At 46.8% G+C, this 24,029-nt stretch overlaps 1 protein-coding gene across 1 annotated transcript in view; it reads left to right on the forward strand.

The window, feature by feature from the left end:
• The window catches only part of KRABD3 (KRAB domain containing 3), a 44,976-nt gene extending 27,230 nt beyond the window's left edge, over positions 1–17,746 (forward strand). Inside the window, exons 17-25 of the mRNA XM_087947286.1 lie at positions 1–22; positions 80–353; positions 1,186–1,353; positions 4,418–4,672; positions 5,354–5,647; positions 6,734–6,951; positions 7,915–8,100; positions 8,428–8,596; positions 9,867–17,746. The exon at positions 1–22 is cut by the window's left edge and continues 139 nt beyond it. Of these exons, the coding sequence (XP_087803412.1) occupies positions 1–22; positions 80–353; positions 1,186–1,353; positions 4,418–4,672; positions 5,354–5,647; positions 6,734–6,951; positions 7,915–8,100; positions 8,428–8,596; positions 9,867–10,678 (2,398 nt within the window). The 3' untranslated portion in view covers positions 10,679–17,746. The remainder of the gene's footprint in view (positions 23–79; positions 354–1,185; positions 1,354–4,417; positions 4,673–5,353; positions 5,648–6,733; positions 6,952–7,914; positions 8,101–8,427; positions 8,597–9,866) is intronic.
• Positions 17,747–24,029: the final 6,283 nt, after the last annotated feature.

The following is a 24,029-nucleotide window of genomic DNA, read 5'->3' on the forward strand; positions in this document are numbered from 1 at the left end:
GCAGAGGGCCAGGAGGAAGAAGGTGAGAGGGTTGGGGGGCTCAGGTCTGGTGGGCTCCCGGTTGCCATGTTGACCTAAGAACCCCCCAATTGTAGGACTTGGTCAAAGCAGCACCCCTTTGCAAGGCCTGGAGAAGTGCTTGAAGGACATCCAGAACCAGCGATGGTCCCCGGCCATCACGTCCTCCATGCACAGCTCGCCGGACAGACTCCGGCAACGGACGCCGGAGCCAGCGCCGTGGGCCAGGAGGGAGGAGGTGAGAGGTAGCTCCGTGCCCCACGCTCCCCAGTGGGATGCTTTGACGGTTGGGAAAGGGAGGGAGAAGTCCAGTCTTCTGGGAATGCTCCTCTGGGGTGGGCCATTCTCGGTTCTGCCCCCACAGTGTCTATGGGGGAAGGAAGGATCCAGTTGAGCTCAGCTTCAATCCTTCTTGGCTGTCCGTCTGTCCATCCATCAACCTACCCATCCATCATCTCTCCTAATCATTATCTATCTATCTATCTATCTATCTATCTATCTATCTATCTATCTATCTATCTATCTATCTATCTATCTATCTATCTATCTATCTATCCCTCCATGTATCTATCTATCTATCCCTCCATCTATCTATCCATCCATCCAACCAACCATCCATTCATCTATTTGCCTCCCTCTCTCTCTATCATCTATCTAATCTATCCATCCATCCATCATATCTCTCTTTCACCTCTCTCATCACTCTCTCTCTCTCATCTTTCTCTGTTGTCTATTTATCTGTCTGTCTGTCTGTCTGTCTGTCTGTCTGTCTGTCTATCCATCCATCCATCCATCCTCTCTCTCTCTCATCTTTCTGTCATCTCTGTCTCTCTCTCTCTCATCTATCTAATCTATCCATCCATCATATCTCTCTTTCATCTCTCTTTCTATCTCATCTTTCCCTGCTGTCTATCTATCTGTCTGTCTTATCTATCCATCCCTCCATTCATTCTCTCTCTCTCCCTCCCTCCCTCTCTCTCTCTCTCTCTTTGTCATCTGTGTATCATCTAACAGGCTCTTTTGAGGAGTGGTGGTCTGTGATAACTTGCTGTGATAACAGTTGCGAAATGATCTGTCGCGACTTGAGGACACGCTGGGAAAGGCGAACACTGTGGGGGTAAGGTGTGGACTGCAGACTGTAGTAACCCCTCACCTTTTGCAAAACAGGAGGGAGCCCCGCGAGGGTCCCACCGCTTCAGGGCCTGGAGAATTGCCTGAAAGAGATCGCCCCACGCAGAGAATTCCTCGCGGCCTCCGGCCCCTCAGGGCGCAGCATCTGCACTCCGAAGTGGATGGGAATGGAAGAGGCCCACTCTCCAAGGCCGTGGCCTGCAGGTATAAGAGGGAAGCTGGGAGAAGGCCAGGCTCCAGAAGTCGTGGAGAGCTTTGGCCTAATGGTTATCGCCGAGATTCTAAGTCCTCAGTGATGACTCTGGAGCAGGGGGGTCTTCAAACTGGACAGCTTGAAGACTTGTGTGCACTTCAACTCCCAGAATTCCTCCTCCGGTCATGGTTATGCTCAGGAAGTCTGGGAGTTGAAGTCCACAAGGCTGAAAACTTGCCAAGTTTGAAGACCCCCCTTGCTCTAGAGCAGGGACCGCCAACCTTTTGGGCCTCAGGGACCACCAAACTCATAATTTTAAATCCCAGGGATCACTAACCGGTTCTGCGGGCATGGCCTAATTTGTGGGTGTGGCTTGGCCATGTGACTGGCTGGGCATGGCTTATATGTAAATATTATAAATATTTGTATAAATATTGAATTTTTTATTAAAAAAAGAGCAACTTTTATCCAAAATCAGGCAAAGCAGGCAGGCAGATTGAGTTGTTCACAGAATCATTCAGTGATCTATCTATCTGCCATCGGCTACCTGAGTCTGTCACATAAAATTTGCTTGCTATGAGTCTGCACTGAATAATAGAACATTCAGTCCTAAGGGAGGTTCGGCTGTGCTTAAAAGCAGAGCCGAAGATCTAAAGATTAGCTAGAAAGCAAGAAATGCAACCATTTGCTGCTTCCTAGCTAATCTAAATCTCCTGGCACAGCAGAACAGCTGATGGTTGGAAAAAGGAAAAATAGCAATTTAGCAGGCAAGTTTGCCGGGTAAGGAGTGAGTGGGCAGGGAGGGTTCCCGCGGGCCATGTGGTCTTGGGTTCCCATGCTCTGGGGGTGAGATTTCTCTGCGGCCCACTAAAATTTTCTCGCAGCCCACCAGTGGGCCGCAGCCCACCGGTTGGTCACCACTTCTCTAGAGAACCAAGCTTGGATATGTGGGCAGGAAGATGGAATTCCTCTGCAGTTGCCTTCAAGTGGTCTCCCTCAACCCTTGGGGCTGCAACAAACCGACATTTCAGTCTTAGCTACTTTCAGATATATGGACTACAACTCCTAGAATTCCCTGCTGGGGAGTTAGGTAGGTAGGTAGGTAGGTAGGATGGATGGATGGATTGATGGAAGATAGATACGATGGATGGATTGACGAATAGATATGATGGATGGATGGATTGATGGATGATAAATACGATGGATGGATTGATGGATGATAAATATGATGGATGGATTGATGGATGATAGATATGGTGGATGGATTGATGAATAGATATGATGGATGGATTGATGGATGATAGATATGGTGGATGGATTCATGAATAGATATGATGGATGGATTGATGGATGATAAATATGATGGATGGATTGATGGATGAGATATGATGGATTGATGGATGATAGATACGGTGGATGGATGGATTGACGAATAGATACGGTGGATGGATGGATTGATGGATGATAGATATGGATGGATTGATGGATGATAAATATGATGGATGGATTGATGGATGATAGATATGGTGGATGGATATGATGAATAAAACGATGGATGGATTGATGGATGATAAATATGATGGATGGATTGATGGATGAGATATGATGGATGGATGGATTGATGGATGATAGATACGATGGGTGGATTGATGGATGATAAATATGGATGGATTGATGGATGATAGGTATGGTGGATGGATTGATGAATAGATATGATGGATGGATTGATGGATGATAGATATGATGGATGATAGATATGGTGGATAGATTGATGAATAGATATGATGGATGGATTGATGGATGATAGATATGGTGGATGGATTGATGAATAGATATGATGGATGGATTGATGGATGATAAATATGATGGATGGATTGATGGATGAGATATGATGGATTGATGGATGATAGATACGTTGGATGGATTGACGAATAGATACGGTGGATGGATGGATTGATGGATGATAGATATGATGGATGGATTGATGGATGATAGATATGATGGATGGGTTGATGGATGATAGATATGGTGGATGGATTGATGAATAGATATGATGGATGGATTGATGGATGATAGATATGGTGGATGGATTCATGAATAGATATGATGGATGGATTGATGGATGATAAATATGATGGATGGATTGATGGATGAGATATGATGGATTGATGGATGATAGATACGGTGGATGGATGGATTGACGAATAGATACGGTGGATGGATGGATTGATGGATGATAGATATGGATGGATTGATGGATGATAAATATGATGGATGGATTGATGGATGATAGATATGGTGGATGGATTGATGAATAGAAACGATGGATGGATTGATGGATGATAAATATGATGGATGGATTGATGGATGAGATATGATGGATGGATGGATTGATGGATGATAGATACGATGGGTGGATTGATGGATGATAAATATGGATGGATTGATGGATGATAGGTATGGTGGATGGATTGATGAATAGATATGGATGGATTGATGGATAGATTGATGGATGATAGATATGGTGGATGGATTGATGAATAGATATTATGGATGGATTGATGGATGATAGATATGGTGGATGGATTGATGAATAGATATGATGGATGGATTGATGGATGATAAATATGATGGATGGATTGATGGATGAGATATGATGGATTGATGGATGATAGATACGTTGGATGGATTGACGAATAGATACGGTGGATGGATGGATTGATGGATGATAGATATGATGGATGGATTGATGGATGATAAATATGATGGATGGATTGATGGATGATAGATATGGTGGATGGATTGATGATAGATACAATGGATGGATTGATGAATAGATAGGATGGATGAATGGATTGATGGGTGATAGATACGATGGATTATTAGATCAGTCAGAGAGACAGACAGAAATCAATCAGTAGATGATAGAGATAAGAATTCTTTATGAGGTGGTTGTGGGGCTGTGCCAGGTTAGACCAACGTTTTGGAGAGTACACAGTTCGATACGCAGTCAAGTTACCCATCTTCATCCTTTTCAGAGCCAGCATAGGTCCACCTCTCTCTCTTTCCCCGCAGGGAACCTTCCTCCACCATGTGCCTCTGCTTCAGAAGAAGCTGCTGAAAATTCTCCCCTCCACCGGCTGATGAACTGCCTGAAGGAAATCCCCATCCAACGGCCAAGTTATCTCAACTCACCGAGCGCGTTCTCCTCTTCCTCCTCCTCCTCCTCCTCTTCCTCCTCCTCCAGCTGCAGTGAAACGGAAAGGGACCAGCAGAGCCCAGGAAGTTCCACCTGGTGGGACGGGAGCCAAGGTCGGCCTCAGTTGCCAGGTGGGTTGGGGAGGTCCTGGGTGTTTGAGAGGAGCGGGAATAAAAACTGACCAGATCCGTGGTTCCCCCAACCCTTCTGGCTTTGTGGACCCGCAGTGGCGGTGGCAGGGAGGAGGAAGAAGGGATGGTTTTCCGTCAAAGTGCTGCCACTCGCACAATCGGAGCTGTGCGCGTGGTTCTCCAACGCTTGTGTTGACCGGTTCAGAACGGGCTGTGGCCCAGTAAGCAGGCCGTGGCGAAGGCAGTGGGTGGCCCTGGTCCAGATGAACCTCTCGAATCAAAGGTCTCCTGTCACGTCCAGAGCGGAGTGTGAGACCCGAGATCTTCCCATCTTGGACAGGTTCAGTTAACACCCGTTCCCAGGATCCGAGAGCAATGTTCTTGTAGGACCAAAGGTGATGATGGAGGCCAAGAGGAAGCGTGAATGTGCTCAGCTCCACTTGTAAAAACGGCAGGCATGCCTGCCACTTGCCCAATTGGAGCTGTGCGCACGGTCCTTCAATGCTTGTGCAGACCGGTTTAGAACATGCCGCAACCCAGTAGCAGGCCGTGGCTCGGGCGGTTGGGGGACCATGGTCCAGATGAGTCTTGAATCAATACCTCTCGAGTGCAGAATATGAGAAGTGAGACCTTGCATCTTGGACACTTCCAGTTAACGTGGCTTCTCGGTTTTCTACATAGGATCCGAGAGGGATGCCCTTGTGGGACGGAAGGTGACAATGGAGCCCAAGAGGAAGCGTCCATCCACCCAACGTCCTGCAGAAGAGGAAGAGTGGTTGTCCTCCACGCAAGAAGCCAACTTTGCCAACGGGGGTGATGAAGCTTCTCTCCTTGGCCACCCACAGAATGATGCGAAGGACACTGCAGATGTCAAGCAGATGTTCCCGTCCACCCATCCTCTACGATGCTCCAGAGCTCGGCAGAACGTGATGTCCAGATCATCTGAAGCAAGGGAAGATGGGCCACCTTCCACACGTACGTAACACGGAAGCGACTTTTAGGACAATGAGTTGACCCCTGCGGGCACCTTAAATCAGGATCTTGGAGGATCCTGGTTTGCTGGGAGAGGGACAATTCTTTGAAGTACTTCAAGGGCTCCATGGGTGAGAGCAGGAAGGACAAAGTATAGATGATGGAATCCTAGAGCAGGAAGGGACGTTGGAGGTCTTCTAGACCAACTCCCTGTCCAAGGCAGGAGGTCATTCTTCCAATCCTAGATGTTCAATCATCCACTTTCCTTGAAAACCTCCAGCGGAAGGAGCAGATTATCAGGGCCCAGGAGATCTTGGTCGGCTGTTGGTGGCCCCCTTGTTCCTTCCTTGGTATCGCATTGGACCCCTTGGATAACGATGGGGAAATCTCAGGTAGCCTAAAGTAGAGAAAGGAGAAGGAAGTTTCCAGAAGGAAACTTAATTGAATGTCTCACTGTCAGGGTTCCAGCGATTGCCCTAATTAAATCATGAGCCTGAAGCCAAGCTTCAAAAGAATTCAAAAGATTTATTAGGAGAAACATGCCGGCATTAATCTAAATGAAGCCAACTCTGTCGTAAGTAATTCACAGTCACCTGTGACCCTGTTCCCCCCCCCTCCTCCCTGGGTGTGTCATAAATCAGATTCTCTAATGAAGCACATTCACCAATGAAGGATTTTCTTGGGCAGAAGATCCGGTAGCCTAGCTACAATCTTTGTAAGATAAAGGGTGGAATGTACTTCTGGTTTTAAACTGCCATAATGCTCCTTCAGATTTCCTTCCCCACCCGCCGCTTTGTTTATGGCAACTCGAAAACAGGCATAGGAATGCTTTACGAGTTGACACTCACGATCAAGGACTCTCACTGCCTGGAAGGTTAACCAAACCAGGTCAGGAGAAGTCAGACCAAGCCAAGTGTGATGACTTATATTGTCTACCCATCAGAGGAGTAGCTGGAGAACCTTCTCAGATCTCCTCCACTCTTAAAATAACCTCTGAGTGATTTCTGGAGTAAGGAACCATCTGTGAAACTTGGGGTGTCCAACTGTGGTAGCTATATCTACCCTATGTTGTTCACCTTCTCGGCGCAGTTCTTGTCCACAAGATCTTCACCCGTGAGTGGCAGAAGAGCCCAAGAGGCACAGCACCAGTCCAGACCCCAACATGTTTCAGCCCCCTAAGCCATAATTCTCAGGATGGGACACCTGAAGGAGACATGGACTGGAGTCCGGGAGAAGAGCAGATCCAACCACAGCCTGGGGACAAAGGTGGGCAGCCTCAGCTGGGACTGATGATGGGACTTGGTTGGGTTATGAAACACCCACAGGGAAACCCCCGCAGCTCAGAGAGCACCAAGGACCACACAGTTCTCCTCTTTCTCCTCCTCCTCCACCACCACCACCTCCTCCTCCTCCTCCTCCTCCTCTTCCTCCTCCCCACAACCACTTTCTAACACTGATGAAGTTAGCCAGTTGGGTGATGCAACAACCAAACTCAGTCTGCACCAAGGACCTCACAGTCCTCCTCCTCCTCCTCCTCCTCCTCCTCCTCCTCTCCTCCTCCTCCTCCTCCTCCTCCTCCTCCTCCTCCTCCTCCTCCTCCTTTCTGGAAACTCAACTCCCTTCTAGCCCTGATGATGTTCCCTAGTTGGATCATGAAACGTCTGCAAGAAAACCATCCAGCTCAGAGACCCCCGCAGGGATCCCCCCTCCCAGTTCAATTCTGAGCTGCTATTAGAAGATGGGGATGAGCACTTCCCAGCTCTATCTGCCATTGCCCCGAGTTCCAATTCCACTTCCCTTTGGATGGGAGAGGATGCCAATGTGTTTTACTGCCATACTGGGCAAAGTTGTCCGGGAAGGATTTGATGTGGGGGCAGGAGTGGATTGTAATCTGCCTTAGCCAGAGGTGGGTCTTCCGCCGGTTCAGAACAGTTCTGGAGAACCGGTAGTGGAAATTTTGAGTAATTGGGAGGACCGGCCAATCTCATCTCTGACTGGCCCCACCAACCCCATCTATTCTCTGCCTCCCATTGAGTCCCAGCTGATTGGCTGGTTCTTCTTTGGTTGCCCTGCCCAGGAGAACAGAGCTGGAAAGCAGGTTAGTGGGGGTGGGGAGGGAATGGAGATTTTGCAATATCCTTCCCCTGCCACGCCCACCAAGCCGCGCCCACCAAGCCACGCCCATCAAGCCACAGAACTGGTAGTAATTTTTTTTGAATCCCACCACTGGCCTTAGCCAATTGCAGGACGGTGTTTCTCTCTTGGCCCAGAGGCAGCGACCGGAAGCCCCCTCCAGGGCCTGCTCAGGTGCCTCAAGGAGATCACCTACCCAAGCGCCTCCAGTCCCTGCCCCTCCTCGGCCGGGAAGAGGCCCAGAGAATCCAGGTACACCCAGGAGGAGGAAGAGGAGGAGGAGGAGGAGGAAGCAGCCCATTGCAAGAAGAAACCTTGGAAAAGTGAGTCTGGGAGGCTACGTCTCGGGTGAGATAGACCTGCTGGCTGGGGGATTCTGGGAGTTGAAGTCCTCCCCCTTCTTGAAGCGTGGGGGATTCTGGGAGTTGAAGTCCTCCCCCTTCTTGAAGCGTGGGGGATTCTGGGAGTTGAAGTCCTCCCCCTTCTTGAAGCGTGGGGGATTCTGGGAGTTGAAGTCCTCCCTTCTTGAAGCGTGGGGATTCTGGGAGTTGAAGTCCTCCTTCTTGAAGCGTGGGGATTCTGGGAGTTGAAGTCCGCCCTCTTTTGAAGCCCACCATTTAACCCGACGGAATCTCTTGGCGTCTCTATAGGCGCTGCCCCTTCCAGCTTCCCCATCTCTGAGGCGGAAACCGGGGACTCAACCAAATGGCCGTTCCCATTCTTCGAACACCAGGACCTCTGCCCCTAAGCAGAGCGAGCCTCCCAGGTGGAGTCCCTCGGTTTTGTTTTGGATGGACACCCAAAGGACTTCCGCGACGGGTGAGGAGGGCCGAGACTTGAATAAGAGCTGGGAAGCGTGGTGGGCGTCAGTTGAGTCCCTGCCCCCCTAGCAAGGTTGAGTCCCCGCCACCTGCCTGGGAAAAGTGGGGATCGGAAACCCAGATCTCCAGGGATTGGGGTGGGGGGAAATTGGGAAAGAAATGGCATTTTGCACTTAAGTCAGATTGCCTCTTTTTTGTGGGGGGGGAGAAGTAGTGGCTAAGGATGGGAGGGGATGACTTTAAAAATCCCAGCAACCAGTTTGCTGCCTGGTTGCTGGGTGGGCGTGGCCATGGTGGGTGTGGCCTACCGGAAATTCCAATTTTCCAGCTTCCGGTGGGCCTCCAGAGGCCGGGAGAGGCCATTTTTGCCCTCCCAAGGGTCCAGAGGCCTCCCTCAGAGTTCTGGGAGGGCAAAAACAGGCCCTTCAGAAGCCAGAAACAGGCCCCTTCCCCCCCCCCCCTCCCAGAGCCTCCATGCCTACCCTGCACTTACCTGCATGGGAAATGGGCTGCGTTGAGACTCCTGGGAGGGGAGGGGTGGAAGGGGCGGGGCCAGCCAGTTTGTTTGAAATACCAGTTCAGTGAACCAGATGTAACTTTAACATCCGGTTCGCCTGAGCTGGTCCAAACCGGTAGAATCTCACCTCTGCTTAAACCTGAGCCAACCATGTGCAGCCACCACCGAAAAAAAGCGAAGACAGTCCTCGGTTGTATCAACAGAGGCATAGAATAAAAATCAGGGAAATTAGCACCGCTTTGTAAAGCCTTAGTAAGGCCATCCCTGGAATCCCGCATGCAGTTTTGGTCCCCACGTTACAAAAGAAAAAGAAAAAAAAAGAGGTTAAAACTTTGGAAAAAGAGCAGAGAAGAGCAACTAAGAGGATTAAAGGCCCGGAGATTAAAACATACAAAGAACGGCTGCAGGATTTGGGTTTGGCTAAAAGAAGGAGTAGGGCTGGGGTGGGACCAGGATAAAAGGATGCTTGAGCAGGGGGTTGGACTAGATGACCTCCGAGACCCCTGCTCTCTTTGTCATTCTATGATTTTATAAGGGTCTCCTGCTTGAGTGGGGGTTGGACTAGATGACCTCCAAGGTCTGTACCAATTCTGTCATTCTCTAAGGGTCTCCTGCTCGAGCAGGGGGTTGGACTAGATGACCTGCAAGGTCCCTTCCAACTCCATTCCAATCGATCGATGGATCGATTGATAAAGTCCCACCAGAGAGAAGGGCAGGGTCTCACAGATTCTCTCCCCTTCCCCTTTCGCAGCTGGAGACAAGGGGAGCCCCTCGGCCCCAGAGGCAGGACCAGAGGCAAAGAAGAGACCCCACGAGGTGGCCCATCTCTGCCACTGTGCCCATGGGGCTGAGCCGGGGTTCGCGCAGCCCCTCCTGTCCAAACAATTGGGCCGTCTAGCCGCCGACGTGAACGGCCTCTGCCGGGACTTGTCCAGCCTTCAGAGCCACGTCTGGCGTCTGGAGCAGGAGGCGCGGGGCTGGGCACTGGAGCTGGCCGCACTGCACCTGGAGAACCGGCGCCTGGCCAAGTACGCCCGGCGCCTGGAGAACCGCTGCCAGGTTCTGGAGACCCGCTCCCGCCGTCTCAACCTGCGCCTCTCGGGTTTGCCCGAGGGGGTGGAAGGAGGCGACCTGGTGGCCTTCCTCCGACGGACCCTGCCGGAGGTGTTGGGCTGGTCGTCGGGAGGGCCAGCATTGGAGATTGAGAGTGCCCGGAGAGTTGGTGGCCAGGATTCGACCGCCAAGCCGCGCCCAGTACTCTTCCGCCTGTTGCACTCGGCTGACAAAGCCGCTGTGCTGGAAGCAGCCCGCACTCGGCCACTGCGCTTCGCCGAGGCACAACTTGCTATCCTACCCGACCTTGGCGCCCCGCAGAGGAGACCTCCTCTCGGTCCATTCCGGAGGAGCCGTTGGGTGGTCGACCTGCTTTTGGGGGGGCAGTCCCCTGCCCCATGGGGCTTGGGCAGGGGTCCAGCTTGGCGGGAGCCCCCCATCCCTTGCACACCGCTGGCAGCCAAAGCCCCTCCGGGGACGCTGGGGTCTCATGCTCAACCCAACCCATGAGGCACTGTCAAGGGAGGGTTCTGAAAAGTGAGACTTTCCTCTCTCCCATCAGGCAGGGGGTGATGGGCTGAATGAACTCTCCAGCTGCTTTTCCATAGGTTCATTGTAAGGGAGGGAGGGGGTTTAATAATTGGGTGGGGGATGGTTGCATCCCATCCTGCTCCCCTCCACCACCGTATTGGCGATCCTACAAGATATTGGGAGAATTGGGGCCTGGGTCTCCAAACTCTGCCCCCCGTCTGCCCCCTTACCCCCCATCAGACTCTTTCTGAGCGAACAGATCTGGGGTGCAGGAGAAGGAGGGGTCAAAAAGCCCCCTGTTTCTCAAGCTTGGCTGCTTTAATAGGGGGGAATTCCCCAGTCAACAAGGGGAGTTGAAGCCCACCTCCCTTAAAGCAGCCAAGCTTGAGAAACACTCTTTTAAGGGGATTCCACCACTCTCAAATCATGCCAGCTGGTGGATTCTGGGGGTTGATGTTGGGTCAGAAGTCTCAAAAGAAAAGGAAATGGGAGAAGAGACTGCTGGGTGCCAAGCTAGTTTGGTCTAAGGGTGAAGATCCTGGCCTAGAAAACTAGGAAGTTGGGAGTTGTAGTTCCCCGAAAGGCAGGAAAGCCAGGTCTAGAGATGAAGACCCTGGTCTAGAAACCACGAGGCTGGGAGTTCTAGTTCCACCATAGGCAGGAAAGCCAGCTGGGGGATTTTGGACCGGTTACCAGAAAACGGTGAGTTCTAGTCCCACTTTAGGAATGAAAGCCAACTGAGTGACTTTGGGTAGGTTACCAGGAGACAGTGAGTTCTAGTCCCATGTTAGATATTGGACCTAACTGGGTGACTTTAGGTCAATCACCAGGAGACAGTGAGTTCTAGTCCTGCCTCAGGCATGAAATTCTTCTCAATGACTTCTAGGCCAATCACTGGGTGACTGAGTTCTAGTCCCGCTTTAACCATGAAAGCTAGCTGGGTAACTTTGAACCAATCACCAGGAGATTGTGAGTTCTAGTTCCACGAGGCATGAAAGCTGGCTGGTCACTTTGGGCTGATCACCAGGTGGCTCCAAGTACGAGTTCTATTCCAGGCCCGAAAGCCAGCTGGAGTGTGTGTGTATGTGTGTGTGAAAGAGAGAGAGAGAGACCTTGGCCACTTTCTCTCTCTCCCACCAACCCACCTCACAGGGTTGTCGTGAGGAGGGAAATAGGAGGAAGAAGGAATGTTATGTATATCCACCACCTTTTCTTGTAAAGTAATAAAGGTGGGATTAAAATAAATAAATAAAATATCTAAGAAATTATCTAAGAAATAAAAGAATGTGTTTTGCGTGATGGTTTGGGCACAATTCTGGGGCTACTGTTTGCTATGATGATGCCACCCCACCACTTCCACTTCTCCTGGGTACACATCTATCCAGACAAATATTATCAAATTTCTAGTCCTCCGTACTTCTCCGTGATATTAACCGAGCATGTTCGAGCTGCTGTCGAATTCTTCCCTCGAACCTGATGCTTTGAGAGTTCCCCGAAGATATAAGCACTTGGGGAGGTTGTTTATTTTTGTCAATGTTCCTATAGTTGATCGGTTGGTGAGTGCTGAGACAATCTGCACTGTGATTGGTCGCTTTGGGGGTGCAGGGGAGTTCCCCTTTTTGCCCCGCCGTTTTTCTTCTGTCTGCCCTGTGCACTCTGTCGTTGACCTCATAATATTCCTCACGATTTACCTCACAATGTTCCTGTTTGCCTGACTATCTTGTTTGCGGTAAACGTAGATGTCAAATACAATTATCTATTATAAACCGACAAGTTCGTGTCAGCATCTCTGACTCCATTTGGAGGTCAGCTGAGCAATTCCCTCACACAGATCTTCCAAATTATCTGCTCCTTGGCTGCCTGAATGGGAAATGGATTTCAACACGTCCAAGATTTTTCTTTTCACGGGCAATATGCATCCCATGTGCCCTATATAGTTGATTGGTCGGTGAGTGCTGGCTCCTGCCTGAGGCAGTCCGCACTGTGATTGGTTGCTGTGGGGGTAGAGGGGGAGTTCCCCTTTTTCCCCTGCCTTTTTTCTTCTGTGCACTCTGTCGTTGACCTCATGATTTACCTCATGATTTACCTCATGAGTTACCTCATGATGCTCCTGTTTGCCTGACTATCTTGTTTGCGGTAAACATAGATGTCAACTACATTTATTATAAAATGACAAGTTGGTGTCAAGCGTCTCTATTTGAAAGCCAGCTGTCACACAGATCTTCCAATTTATTTTCTCTCTGGCTGCCTGAATGGGAAACGGATTTTATCTCATCCATGTTCCTTTACAGGATTTTGCTTCTCACAGACGATATGCCTCCCAGGCGCCCTCTAAAGCCTGGGAAGACAAGCCACACCCTCCTCAAATATGGTGGAGGTCTCTGATGCTGCTTTCCACCCTGTGTTAATCCATGGTTTGTTTGAACCACAGGTTTGGATCTTGGCTTGGGGAGATCACATGGTTCCTGTGGGCCTCCATTTCAAACTTACGGAGTTAGAAAGCTCTAAAGGGGTTCAATGATTTACGGCCGTATTTCTCAGCCTTGGCAACTTGAGAGGGGAGGGGAAAGGGAAGGGACAGGAAGGAATCAATCAATCAGAATAGAGCTGGAAGGGGCTTTGAAAGTCTTCTAGTCTGTTATTCTGTATGGGTCTCCTGCCTGAGCAGAGGGTTGGACTAGATGACCTCTCAGCCACTTTCAACTAGTCAAGGATGAGAAATAGCTGGATGGATGGGAGATGGGGGTGTGTGGATAGATGGGTTGCAAAGATGAATGGATGGATTTCAAAGAGGGAGGGAGAGAAAGAGATCAGAGGTTCTCATCAGGCTGGCTGGGGAATTCTGGAAGTCAGGCCACCTTCAAGTCACCAAGCTTAACAACTACCTGAATGGGGAGGCTTCCGGTTTTGAGCTTTCCCGAAGACAGACTGTTGACCGTGATTGTGTGTGGCTTTGGTCTGTGCTTTGGTGTCAGAAATCCTTTGGTGTCAGAAATCCTTATAGGGGTGGCGGAGGAAGGGGAGACCATCAGCTGGGTAGAGGGGAGTCGCAAATCCCCTCCCTGGCTTGGCATTTACTCTCTCCCGAAGGTGCCTGAAGCGGTGGTCTAAAATGGCCACCCTCAAGGGGAAGATTAGACTGGAATAAGATTGTGCAGGAGAGAGAGAAAGAAGCGAACAGCAGGAGGAATGGGACAATATAATTAAATGAAAGATACCCCCAGGATTAACATTTTAAAGAAAGGATTCAAAGTAGTGAAGAGAAGATGAAAATGAAGGTGTGAATTGCTTTTGACAGTGGCGGAGCTCTAAACCGTGAAAGGTAGAAGCTGGAGCAGGAATCATATAATCAATTTGGATAAGTATATTTTAATTCTGTATAAGCATCAATAAAGCTGAACTATAGATTGTTAAAGAGGAAATTTAATATCAATTGGATTTGATCTTTTTTTTTTTCTTGGAATGGCTTAAAAAGCTCTGAATAATAGAGAAGAAAAAAGAAACAGTGAAGATTTAGCATAACAAAGAGTGTCATCTAAGTTAAACTTAACTTGTTTTTCTTTTTAAATATGGAAAATTGATACAATAAAGCAAGAACTTTCAAAAACTGAAACATTGTAACAAAGAAAGATACAGGAAGATTCTGCCCTTGGATTATTTGTTGATTCTGATATGGATTTAGCATTTGGATCAGCGGAGACTTAAAACTTGAGAGGAAGAAAATAAAAGTTGACTGTTGGGAATAAACTTTAAAGACACTATTTGGATTAAATTGCTAATTAGAAAGTTGTAAAAGGCAATATCTCTTCTGGCATAAAAAATGGAACTTAGAAAAACAAAAGACATACTACAAGAACGAGGTGAATTACTGGGTTTTCCTTTAAAATTTATTGAAAATGTGATTGCAGAATATGAACAACAAAGACAAAAGGCAGAAGAGGAGGTGGAGTGAATTATTGAAGGTCCATCTTTGGTGATCATCGAGAACAAAGAACTCTGGAAAGAAAGAGGAAAAGAGTTGGAAATAAATACAGGAAATTTAAGAAATTTAATAAAAAGGAGAATATCCGAAAAATTAAAAAAGGGGAAAAGAGTCAGCAGAAATTTGAAGGGCGGAAGGAAGCTGTAAATAGAGGGGGGGGGATAAAAATTGGAGTGAAAGAATAAAAGAGAAAAGACAAGGGGAAAGAGGGGACAAGAAATAGGATTTGAGGAAAAAGAAATATGGGAATTATTTAAAAAATGGGGAAAAATGCTTAATGAGACACAGAGATAATGGGTGATTAATATTTAGAAAGGGGATTCTGCAAAATATTGAGGGGTAATATAAACAAATTCATAGTTATGAATTAGGGACATATAGATTGATAAGATGGAAAATAGAATTGTTATTTTTTGACACTGGAATTTAATGCTCTTCTTCTGTATGCATAGAGATAATTGTAATAAATAATGTAAAAAGCTTATTAAATATATTGAAATATTTTTAGGATTGGAGTGTTGGGTTTTTTTGTTCAAATATGAATGGAATAATTAATGGAATATGTGTATTAAATATATTGAAATAAATGAAATTATATAGGAGGAGAGCTGAAATGGAATTAACTTTAGGGTTTAGGATTGTTTTATGGTTTGAATGAGTAGATTAATATGTCCTTCTTTTCTGAAAAATTGAATGAAATTAAAAAGGGGAAAAACCATGCAGAATCTGATTTATATATGCTATGTAGTTTTAAAGGGATTATTAAGTTTAATGTTTTGGGTAGTGAATATGTAACTTAGAGGTGCCACACTTATATTGATATTTCAAGGGGGAAACCAATTTATAGAAGAAGTGTTTAACTAGAATTTAAGATGAAATATACAAATGTGACAGTTTAAAGTACTAAAGTATAATGATTATGAAGTTAACATAACGTGAATTAAATAATAAGTATTTGGAATAATATGATAAAATAGAAAATGTATAAAAACATTGTTAAGATAAAAAACTGGATACAAAAATTGAATATGTAACTATGATCATATTTGTATGTATATGTGAAACCTGTAATCATGCTGTAATCACTAAAAAGAGATGTTAAAATGTGGAAAACCGAATAAAACTTGTTTTTTAAAAAAAGAACTACCTGGACGGATGGTCAGATGGACGGATGGAGTGAGATAGATCAGGGCTCCTCAGATCAGTCGTTGAGGCCACTTGGAGGTTTGTCTCTGTGTCCTCAGCGTCACCTGGGCGGGGCAAATGGGTGTGGAGCTTCACCTCAGTTGTGAAAATGGATGTGGTGACCCTGAGAAAACCGATAAACCTCCAAGTGGCCTCAACGGCTCTCCAAAAGGATGCAAATGACCAGCTGCCTGCAACAAGTATCAACCTTTCCCTTCCCCACCATCCAGTCAGAGCTGAGGAAGCTTCTCGGATGAGAAGCGAAACGCCTTCAAAGAGAAATCGGAAAGTCCAGTTGTCTCTTGAGAAAATGCACTTTTGGGAAAAGCAATATATATTATAGCTGGATACCCGTGTTTTGCTACAAAACTATGTTGGTTGGGCTTAGTTTTTTTGGGAGGAAAATAAGGGGGGAAATTCTGCCTCTTGCCTACCAGCATCCATCGATATTCATCTTGCTAGCGTCCTGCCAGTGTGTGTGACAGAGTTGAGGGCTGTTTGGAAACTAAAACCATATTTGCTGTGTGAGCAAGAAGGAGGCAGCAAGGAGCCTGGGCATGGCTTAGCTCAACTGCTCTGGACCAAAGCTGCTTGGGGCTGCTGTGAAACTGAAACTGAAACTTCTCTGCTTGTGTTTTGCATTTGGAAGAGATTTCTTTTCAGGTGGGAACGGGGAGCAGAACTCCTTAGCATCAGAGCATGTTAATAATAATAATAATATAGGAAATACTAATAGCTCTGATGGTCATTTCGAAAAATCCTTTGTTAGTGAGAGAAAAATTATGTTACCCTTTTATAATAGACTTTATATAGCAAAATTAGAACATTATTTGGCTCTTTAGACTAGAAGATTCTCTTTCACTCTTTTCCGATGCTCTTGTTAGCTTCCTCTGTCTTTGCATAAACCCTTTTGTTTCTATTGGAAGGATTCATCAACCCAGCCAAAGAGGCCCCACAGATACGTGATATATTGTTAGGAAAACAGGAAGACCTGCCCAGGGTAGGCAAAGTAAATCAGATAAGAACATCCCCAGGAGCCCAACCATAAATATAAGATAAGACACCGAAGCACAGGAAATAATGTCACGCTGACCCCAAGTTAGTAGTTTAGCATATAGAAAATAAGGGGGTGAATGAGGAGGCCTTTATCTAGGCATGGCATGTTTCTGTGTAGGGGTATAAAATGTATAGTTTGAGTATTGAAACTTGTTCTTCTTGTACCCAATCCACTTGGGAAGGGACTTGAAGGCCCGTTTGCAAACGCTTATTTTCTTTAATAAACTTTTGAATGGTGAACCAGTCTTGTTCCTGTGTTGTGAGTATTGGATAATTCGGTTCTTACATTAGTGAGAGAAAAATTATACGTTGCTCTTTTATCATGGAATTTATATAGTTAGATTTCTAGAAGATTCTCTTTTGCTCTTTCTGATGCTTTTCTGTTAGCTTTTTCTTTTTCTGCATAAAACCCCCACCTTATAACCTAAAATGTGTTCAGTCACAAGAACATATGATGCATTGTTATAATCTTGGAGAACGGAAAGATCTGCCTGGGCTAAGCAACAAGGGAATATCCATCCTCCCAAGGAAAAGAAAGCCCAAAGCCCAGCAATAAAACCAAGATAAGACACTGAAACACAGAAAAAACAATGTCTTGCTGAATCTCACGCTTATAGTTTATCTCATTTTAGAATATAGAGAATAAGGGTGTGTGTGTGTGTGTGTGGGGAGGGCTTCTTAGGCGTGGCGTGTTCTGTGCAGGGGTATAAAATGTATTGTTTGAAGATGGAGGCTTGCTCTTCTTGTACCCAATCCGCTTGGGAAGGGACTTGAAGGCCCGTTTGCAAACGCTTATTTTCTTTAATAAACCTTTGAATTGTAAACCAGTCTTGTTCCTGTGTTGTGAGTATTGAATAATTCGGTTCTTACATCTCACATTAGCGAGCATGTGCCAAATGTCAAGTTTGTAGGCTTTACGGTTCTGGAGATTTTGTGATGATGCGTGAGGGGTATTTTGCTTTCATCTATAGAGGTATAGGAGACTCCGGGGGCTGGGCTCAGTGAGGCCACTTTTGACGGCTGACCGCTGCTTGTATTCTGCACTCAGAAATAAATTTCATGTCCGCAACAATCAATTCCCTCTCCTCTACTTCTGCTTTTTTTTTTTTTTTAAGCAGATCTCCTGACACTAGCCAAGGTGGGCCTCAAACTCGTAGCCTCCCAGGTTTCTAGCCTGAGGCCCCTAACTAGTACACCCAGGTGGCCTCTGTCCTGGCTGGGGACTGATGGGAATTGGAGTCCACCCAGCTTATATTTTCCCCAAGCAGAAAAACACGGCCCTAAATGATTTGGCTGGTTTTAGAACCTTCTCTCTTAGTTTGAAACCGAGGCTCACAGGAAGCAGGCTTCCGGCTAGCCACAAGCCATGATCAGAATGTAAGGTTTGAATGAACTGTCTAGGACAGTGGTGGCTAACCTTTTTGGGCTCCTGTGCCAAAAATTGTGTGCACGCTTGCACCCAGAAGGCAATGCGTGCCCCTCTACATCCCCTACGCATGCGCGTGTAATCCCACCCCCCACCCCCTTACCTGCACTGCGCCTTACAGCTGATTTTCGGCCACTGAGGCTTTTTAAGGCAGAAGGCTTCTGCAGGCTTTGCAGGCCAAAAACTAGGCCTGTTTCATCACTTCCTGTTTTTCCGAAAATACTGGAAGTGATGAAAACGGGGCTAGATTTCGGCCTACAAAGCTTGTAGAAGCCTGCAGAAGCCTTCCTCAAGGCTCAGGAAATCAGCTGTGAGGCACGTAGTGAGGTAAGTTTGCCCGCAGCTCATGTGCTGGCACAAATGGCTCTGCCTGGCACCTGTGACACACATGCCATAGGTTTGCCATCATGGGTCTACGAGTTGAGTGGCAGCTGTACCAGAGGATGAGGGAGACACACAAACATGAACTTGTTACAGGAAGTCCTCCATGTACGACACCCCCCCCTCCCCTGCAATTTTGGGCCCCGAAAGAGAGAGAAGAAAGGGAGGGAGGGTGAGAGAGAGACAGACAGAGAAAGAGAAAAGAGAAGGAGACACAGAGAGAAGAGAGAGAGAGAGAAGAAAGGGAGGAGGGTGAGAGAGAAAGAAAAGAGAGAGGGGGACACACACAGAGAGAAGAGAGAGACAGAGAAGAGGGAGGGAGGGTGAGAGAGAGACAGACAGAGAAAGAGAAAAGAGAAGGAGACACAGAGAGAAGAGAGAGAGAAGAAAGGGAGGAGGGTGAGAGAGAAAGAAAAGAGAGGGGGACACACACAGAGAGAAGAGAGAGAGAGAGAAGAAAGGGAGGGAGGGTGAGAGAGAGAGAGACAGAGAAAGAGAAAAGAGAAGGAGACACAGAGAGAAGAGAGAGAGAGAGAGAAGAAAGGGAGGGAGGGTGAGAGAGAGACAGACAGAGAGAGAGAGAAAGAGAAGGAGACACAGAGAGAGAGAGAGAGAGAGAGAAGAAAGGGAGGGAGGGTGAGAGAGAGATAGAGAGAGAGAGAGAGAAAGAGAAGAGGGAAAGGGAGACACACAAAGAGAGAAAGAGAAAGAGAAGAGGGAGGGAGGGTGAGAGAGAAAGAGAAAAGAGAGAGGGAGACACACAAAGAGAGAGAGAGAAAAGAGAGGGAGACAGAAAGAGAGAGAGAGGAGAGAGAGACAGACAGAGACAGAGAAGAGGAAGGGAGGGAGGGTGAGAGAGAGACAGAGAGAACAAGAAGAGGGAAACACACACACAGAGAGAGAGAGAGAGAGACAGACAGAGACAGACAGAGAAGAGAGAGAGGAGAGAGAGAGAGAGAGAAAAAGAGAGGGAGACACAGAGAGAAGAGTGAGAGACAGAGAGAAGGGAAGAGAGAAGAGAGGGAGGGTGAGAGACAGAGTCAGAGAAGAGAGAGGGAGGGTGAAAGAGAGGGTGAGAGAGAAAGAGAAAAGAGAGAGGGAGAGCGAGACACAGAGAGAGAGAGAGAGAGAGAGAGAGAGAGACTGAGACAGAGAGGAAGACGGGGAGAGAGAGGGGGACACACACACACACAGAAAACTAGAGGGAGGGGGAGGGAGGAAGAAAGCCAGGCTTCCTGGAAGGTGGGGGGAGGAATCTTGTGTGGTCAAGCCTCTTGCCCCACAGTGGGAGAGGGGGGCTGTTGCAGAGCTCCTGCGGTCCTAAGCATCCCCCGCTCCTGCCAAGCCCCCGAATTTGGGTCCCTCCATGAGGAATTCCAGGTACGGCTCCTTCTCCCTGTGGTAAACAGATTGGAATGTGCTAATCTCTCTTTCCTTCTTGTCCCGAAGTTGCCCAGTCAAGACTTTCCTCCCCAGGGCTGGGGCTCTTTCGTGGCTGGTCTACCCTTCCTTGCTTGGCGTCATGGGCCTGCCATCCCCCAAAACCATCTCCAAGTTTGGCTAAGTTGGGGAGGGGGGGGCCTTGGAAGCCCTCCAGGTGTGACACCATCATTCTGACATCCGACCTTCTCGTGCTACGTGGAGGAAACAGCTGGCCCTTGATAGGTGAGAATTGGCTGCTTCTTCCTGCCGAGGGAAAAACAAGACCCATTATCCACAGCTTGTACCCACAAGCCGCGGACAGCTTTGACCAACCTCCATTTAGTGTCAGGACCTGGAGACGTAGCTGGGGGTGGGGGAAACAAATCTGGTCTCTTCAGACAAGAAATACGAATCTCTCCCGTTGGCACAAATTCAAACTTCCTCTTTTCTCGATATATTTCAACCCATTCAAAGACTGGGAACTCTTCCAGTTTGGCCGTCCAGGATATCCTTGACGTCCTCCAAACTTGGACTTGGTTCAGGGTTTATTCTGGAAAATTCCCTTCCTTCTTTGGGTAACACTCAAGATTGCTCAGCCTTTGGCAAACCTTAAAGCTTTCTGGACATCAACTCCTAGGATTTCTCTATTTGGCACTGCCAGCTAAAATATTCTGGAAGTTGAGGCAGCTGAAAGGGGCAAGGTTGCAAAACAGAGCCATCCATCATTTCGGCTGGAATTTAGAGCATAATTCTCTCAGCAAGTATCGCAGATGTGTCTGTGTCAGCCTCGGGGAATGCACTGGCTCCAAAGTTAAATACAGAGACTCCTAGCACTGGAACTGCATTGCCTCCCATCTAGAAACAGTGAAAGTTTTGGCTGTCAATCAAATCAACCAGAAGAGAGCAGCAAGGGACCTTGGAGGTCTTCTAGCCCACCCCCTCCTTGTTGTGGTTAGCCAGCAGCAGGTGTGGACGGCTGAGGAGAGTGAGGACTCAGATGAGGGGCCAAGACCATTAGGGAGTGGACTGCTGCCTTCAGAGATTGTGGGGGCTGGCAGCAGCGATGAGGAGGTTCCCGAGGAGCCTGTGCCAAATGCGGTTGCGCGCAGGATTGCACATAGGAAAGAGCAGTTACAACAGCACAGGCAACTCGGGAATAAGGCTGCAAGATAATGGCCCCTCCTTCAAGAAGATAAAAACCAGCTGTGAAGCGAACGTTCTTTGCAGGAAGCAAAGACGTTTTGAAACTCCAGCCTCGTGGACATTCCAATATCCTGAGTTTGTATTTGAAGATTCTTGTATTGCAAATTATTTCCTGTCTGTTATCTTTTGGCAAGTCTCACAGTTTGGCAAGGTTTGTACTTTTCACAGCCAATTACTTTGCAGAAGCATTAAAAAGGTTTCTGTTCCCTTTGGATTGTGTTTGATTTGTTGGAAAAGGGGCGTGGGTCAGAACACTCTTCAAACAGGAGAGTCTATACCATTTCAGACAATTGGCTGTCCAGTCTCCTCTTAAAAACCTCCAGTGATGGACCACCCACAGCGTCAGGTTGCAAGGAGTTCCCCTGGTTAATTGTTGTCTCTGTTAGGAAGTTTCTCCTTAATTCCAGGTTGCTTCTCTCCTGGATTAGTTTCCATTCCTTGTTTCTTGTCCTCTTTCTGGTGCTTTGGAAAATAGGTTGACCCCACTCTTCTTCTTTGGGGCAGCCCCTCAAATACTGGAATGCTGCTATCCTGTCACCCCTAGTCCTTCTGTTCTCTCTTCTCCCATTCCTGCAACCATTCTTTATATGTTTTAGTCTCCAGGTCTCTACTCATCTTAGTTGCTCTTCTCGGTACTTTTTCCAAAATCTCAATATCTTTTTTTTTCTCAATGCGGTGACCAAAACTGGAGGCTGTACTCCAGGGGTGGCCTTATGAAGAATGCATATTTCACGTGATTTTGATCCTATGTTTTTATAAAACCCAGGATTGTGTTAGCTTTTGCAGCGGCCGTCGCACATGGCTGGCTCCTGTTGAACAGATAACAGATAATCAGAGTTGGAAGGGACCTTATAGGTCATGTAGTCCAACCCCTCTCCCAAATGGGAGACCCTACACCATTTCTGACAATTGGCAGCCCAGTCTCTTCTTGGAAGCCTCCAGTGATGGCGCTCCCACAACTTCCGAGGGCAACTTCTGTTCCATGGGTTGATGGTTCTCACTGTCAAAAAATTCCTCCTTATTTCCAGTTTAAGGAATCGTCCTCTAGGAATCAAAGTTCCCTCTCACAGTTACTGTTTTTGAGCCAGGTTTCGCTTCACCTATATTTGTCTCTTTGATTTTTCCTGACTAGGTATAAAACCTTGCTTTGCTCCAGATTAAATTTCATGGTATTGGATAGGGCCCAGGGTTCAACTCTTGTCCAGATCTTTATGGATCCCAATCTTGTCCTTTGGGGTGTTGGCTCTTCCTGCCAGCTTAGTGTCATCTGCAAATTTGATGAGTTCCCTCAGCTAACTCATTTATGAAGGTATTGAAGAATAGCAGACCTAAGACAGAATCTTGTGGTACCTCACTGCTTACTTCCCTCCATGGGGATGTAGTACAGTTAAGGACTCTTCTTTAAGTACAATTTGTCAGCCAGTTACACATCCATCTGGTGGTGATGCCGTCTATCCCATATTTTTTTGAGCTTTCCAATAAGTAGGTTGTGGTCTACTCTGTTGAATGCCTTACTGGAGTCTTTTAAATATCCACCATCACCCAAGACTAGGCACGCACACCCCCAACTACCTCAATTCAAACTACAACTGGCCTTAAATGCAAGCTACTCAATGCAAGAAGCCTTGTAAATAAAATACCTGAATTTCTCCTCTTACTAAATATGGCTAAATTTGACATCATATTTGTCTGTGAAACATGGCTCAACGCATCTCTCCCTGATTCCATTACCTCAGTAAGAGACTATCATGTTTACCGATCAGATCGTGAAATTCGTAGAGGAGGTGGTGTTGCTATCTTCTGTAAAAAGTCCTTACATCTAAAAAACATCCAAGTTACCCAAGAGCTTGCTCTTCCTGAGACCATTATCTGTGAACTGACCTTAAATATCGCATTTCGGTTCTTACTATGTTACAGAGCCCCTGATTATGACATTGAACATGTAAACAAGCTAAATATACTACTAACATAGGCAGCATCCTGCCCATATGCTTTTATCTTTCTTGGTGACTTCAATCTACCTCATATTAACTGGACCCTTAACGAATGTACAACTGAACCCATACATGCAACCTTCTACAACGCTGTAACAAATCTGGGACTGGAACTACTAGTAACCAACAATACTAGGCTTAACAACTGCCTCGATCTCATCTTCTGCAATAGTTTGAATTCAATTTACGGAATACAAATTAAAGAACCCTTTTCCAACAGTGACCACAACATGATTGACTTTTGTCTCAACATACAAAAATCATCACAATGACAAAATCCCCAATTATAACTTCAAAAAAGGCAACTATGATCTTATAATCAACGATCTCTCTTCCCTTGATTGGCAATTTCTATTCACTGTATGCAATACTGTTGAAGACCATTACAACATATTCTTACTAGAAGTCAAAAGAGCCATCAAACTATATGTACCAATAACAACTCCCAAAACCAGGAAAAACAGATTATCCATAACAATAAGGAAGCTTCAATCCAAAAAGAGATCACTTTGGCGAAAAAACAAATCTGGTCACATTGCCAACTTCAAAAGCTGTTACAAAAATCTATGCTACCAGATTAAAACAGAATGCACCAATTATCACATTAAACAAGAGGAAAACCTACTCACCTATTCCACCCATGCTTTCTACAATTTTGTACACAACAAACTAAAAGACTCC

The sequence above is a fragment of the Notechis scutatus genome, chromosome Z (genome assembly GCF_049901735.1).
Source record: "Notechis scutatus isolate UNSWTSFEM ecotype Mainland chromosome Z, rNotScu1.2, whole genome shotgun sequence".
NCBI classification, from domain to species: domain Eukaryota; kingdom Metazoa; phylum Chordata; class Lepidosauria; order Squamata; family Elapidae; genus Notechis; species Notechis scutatus.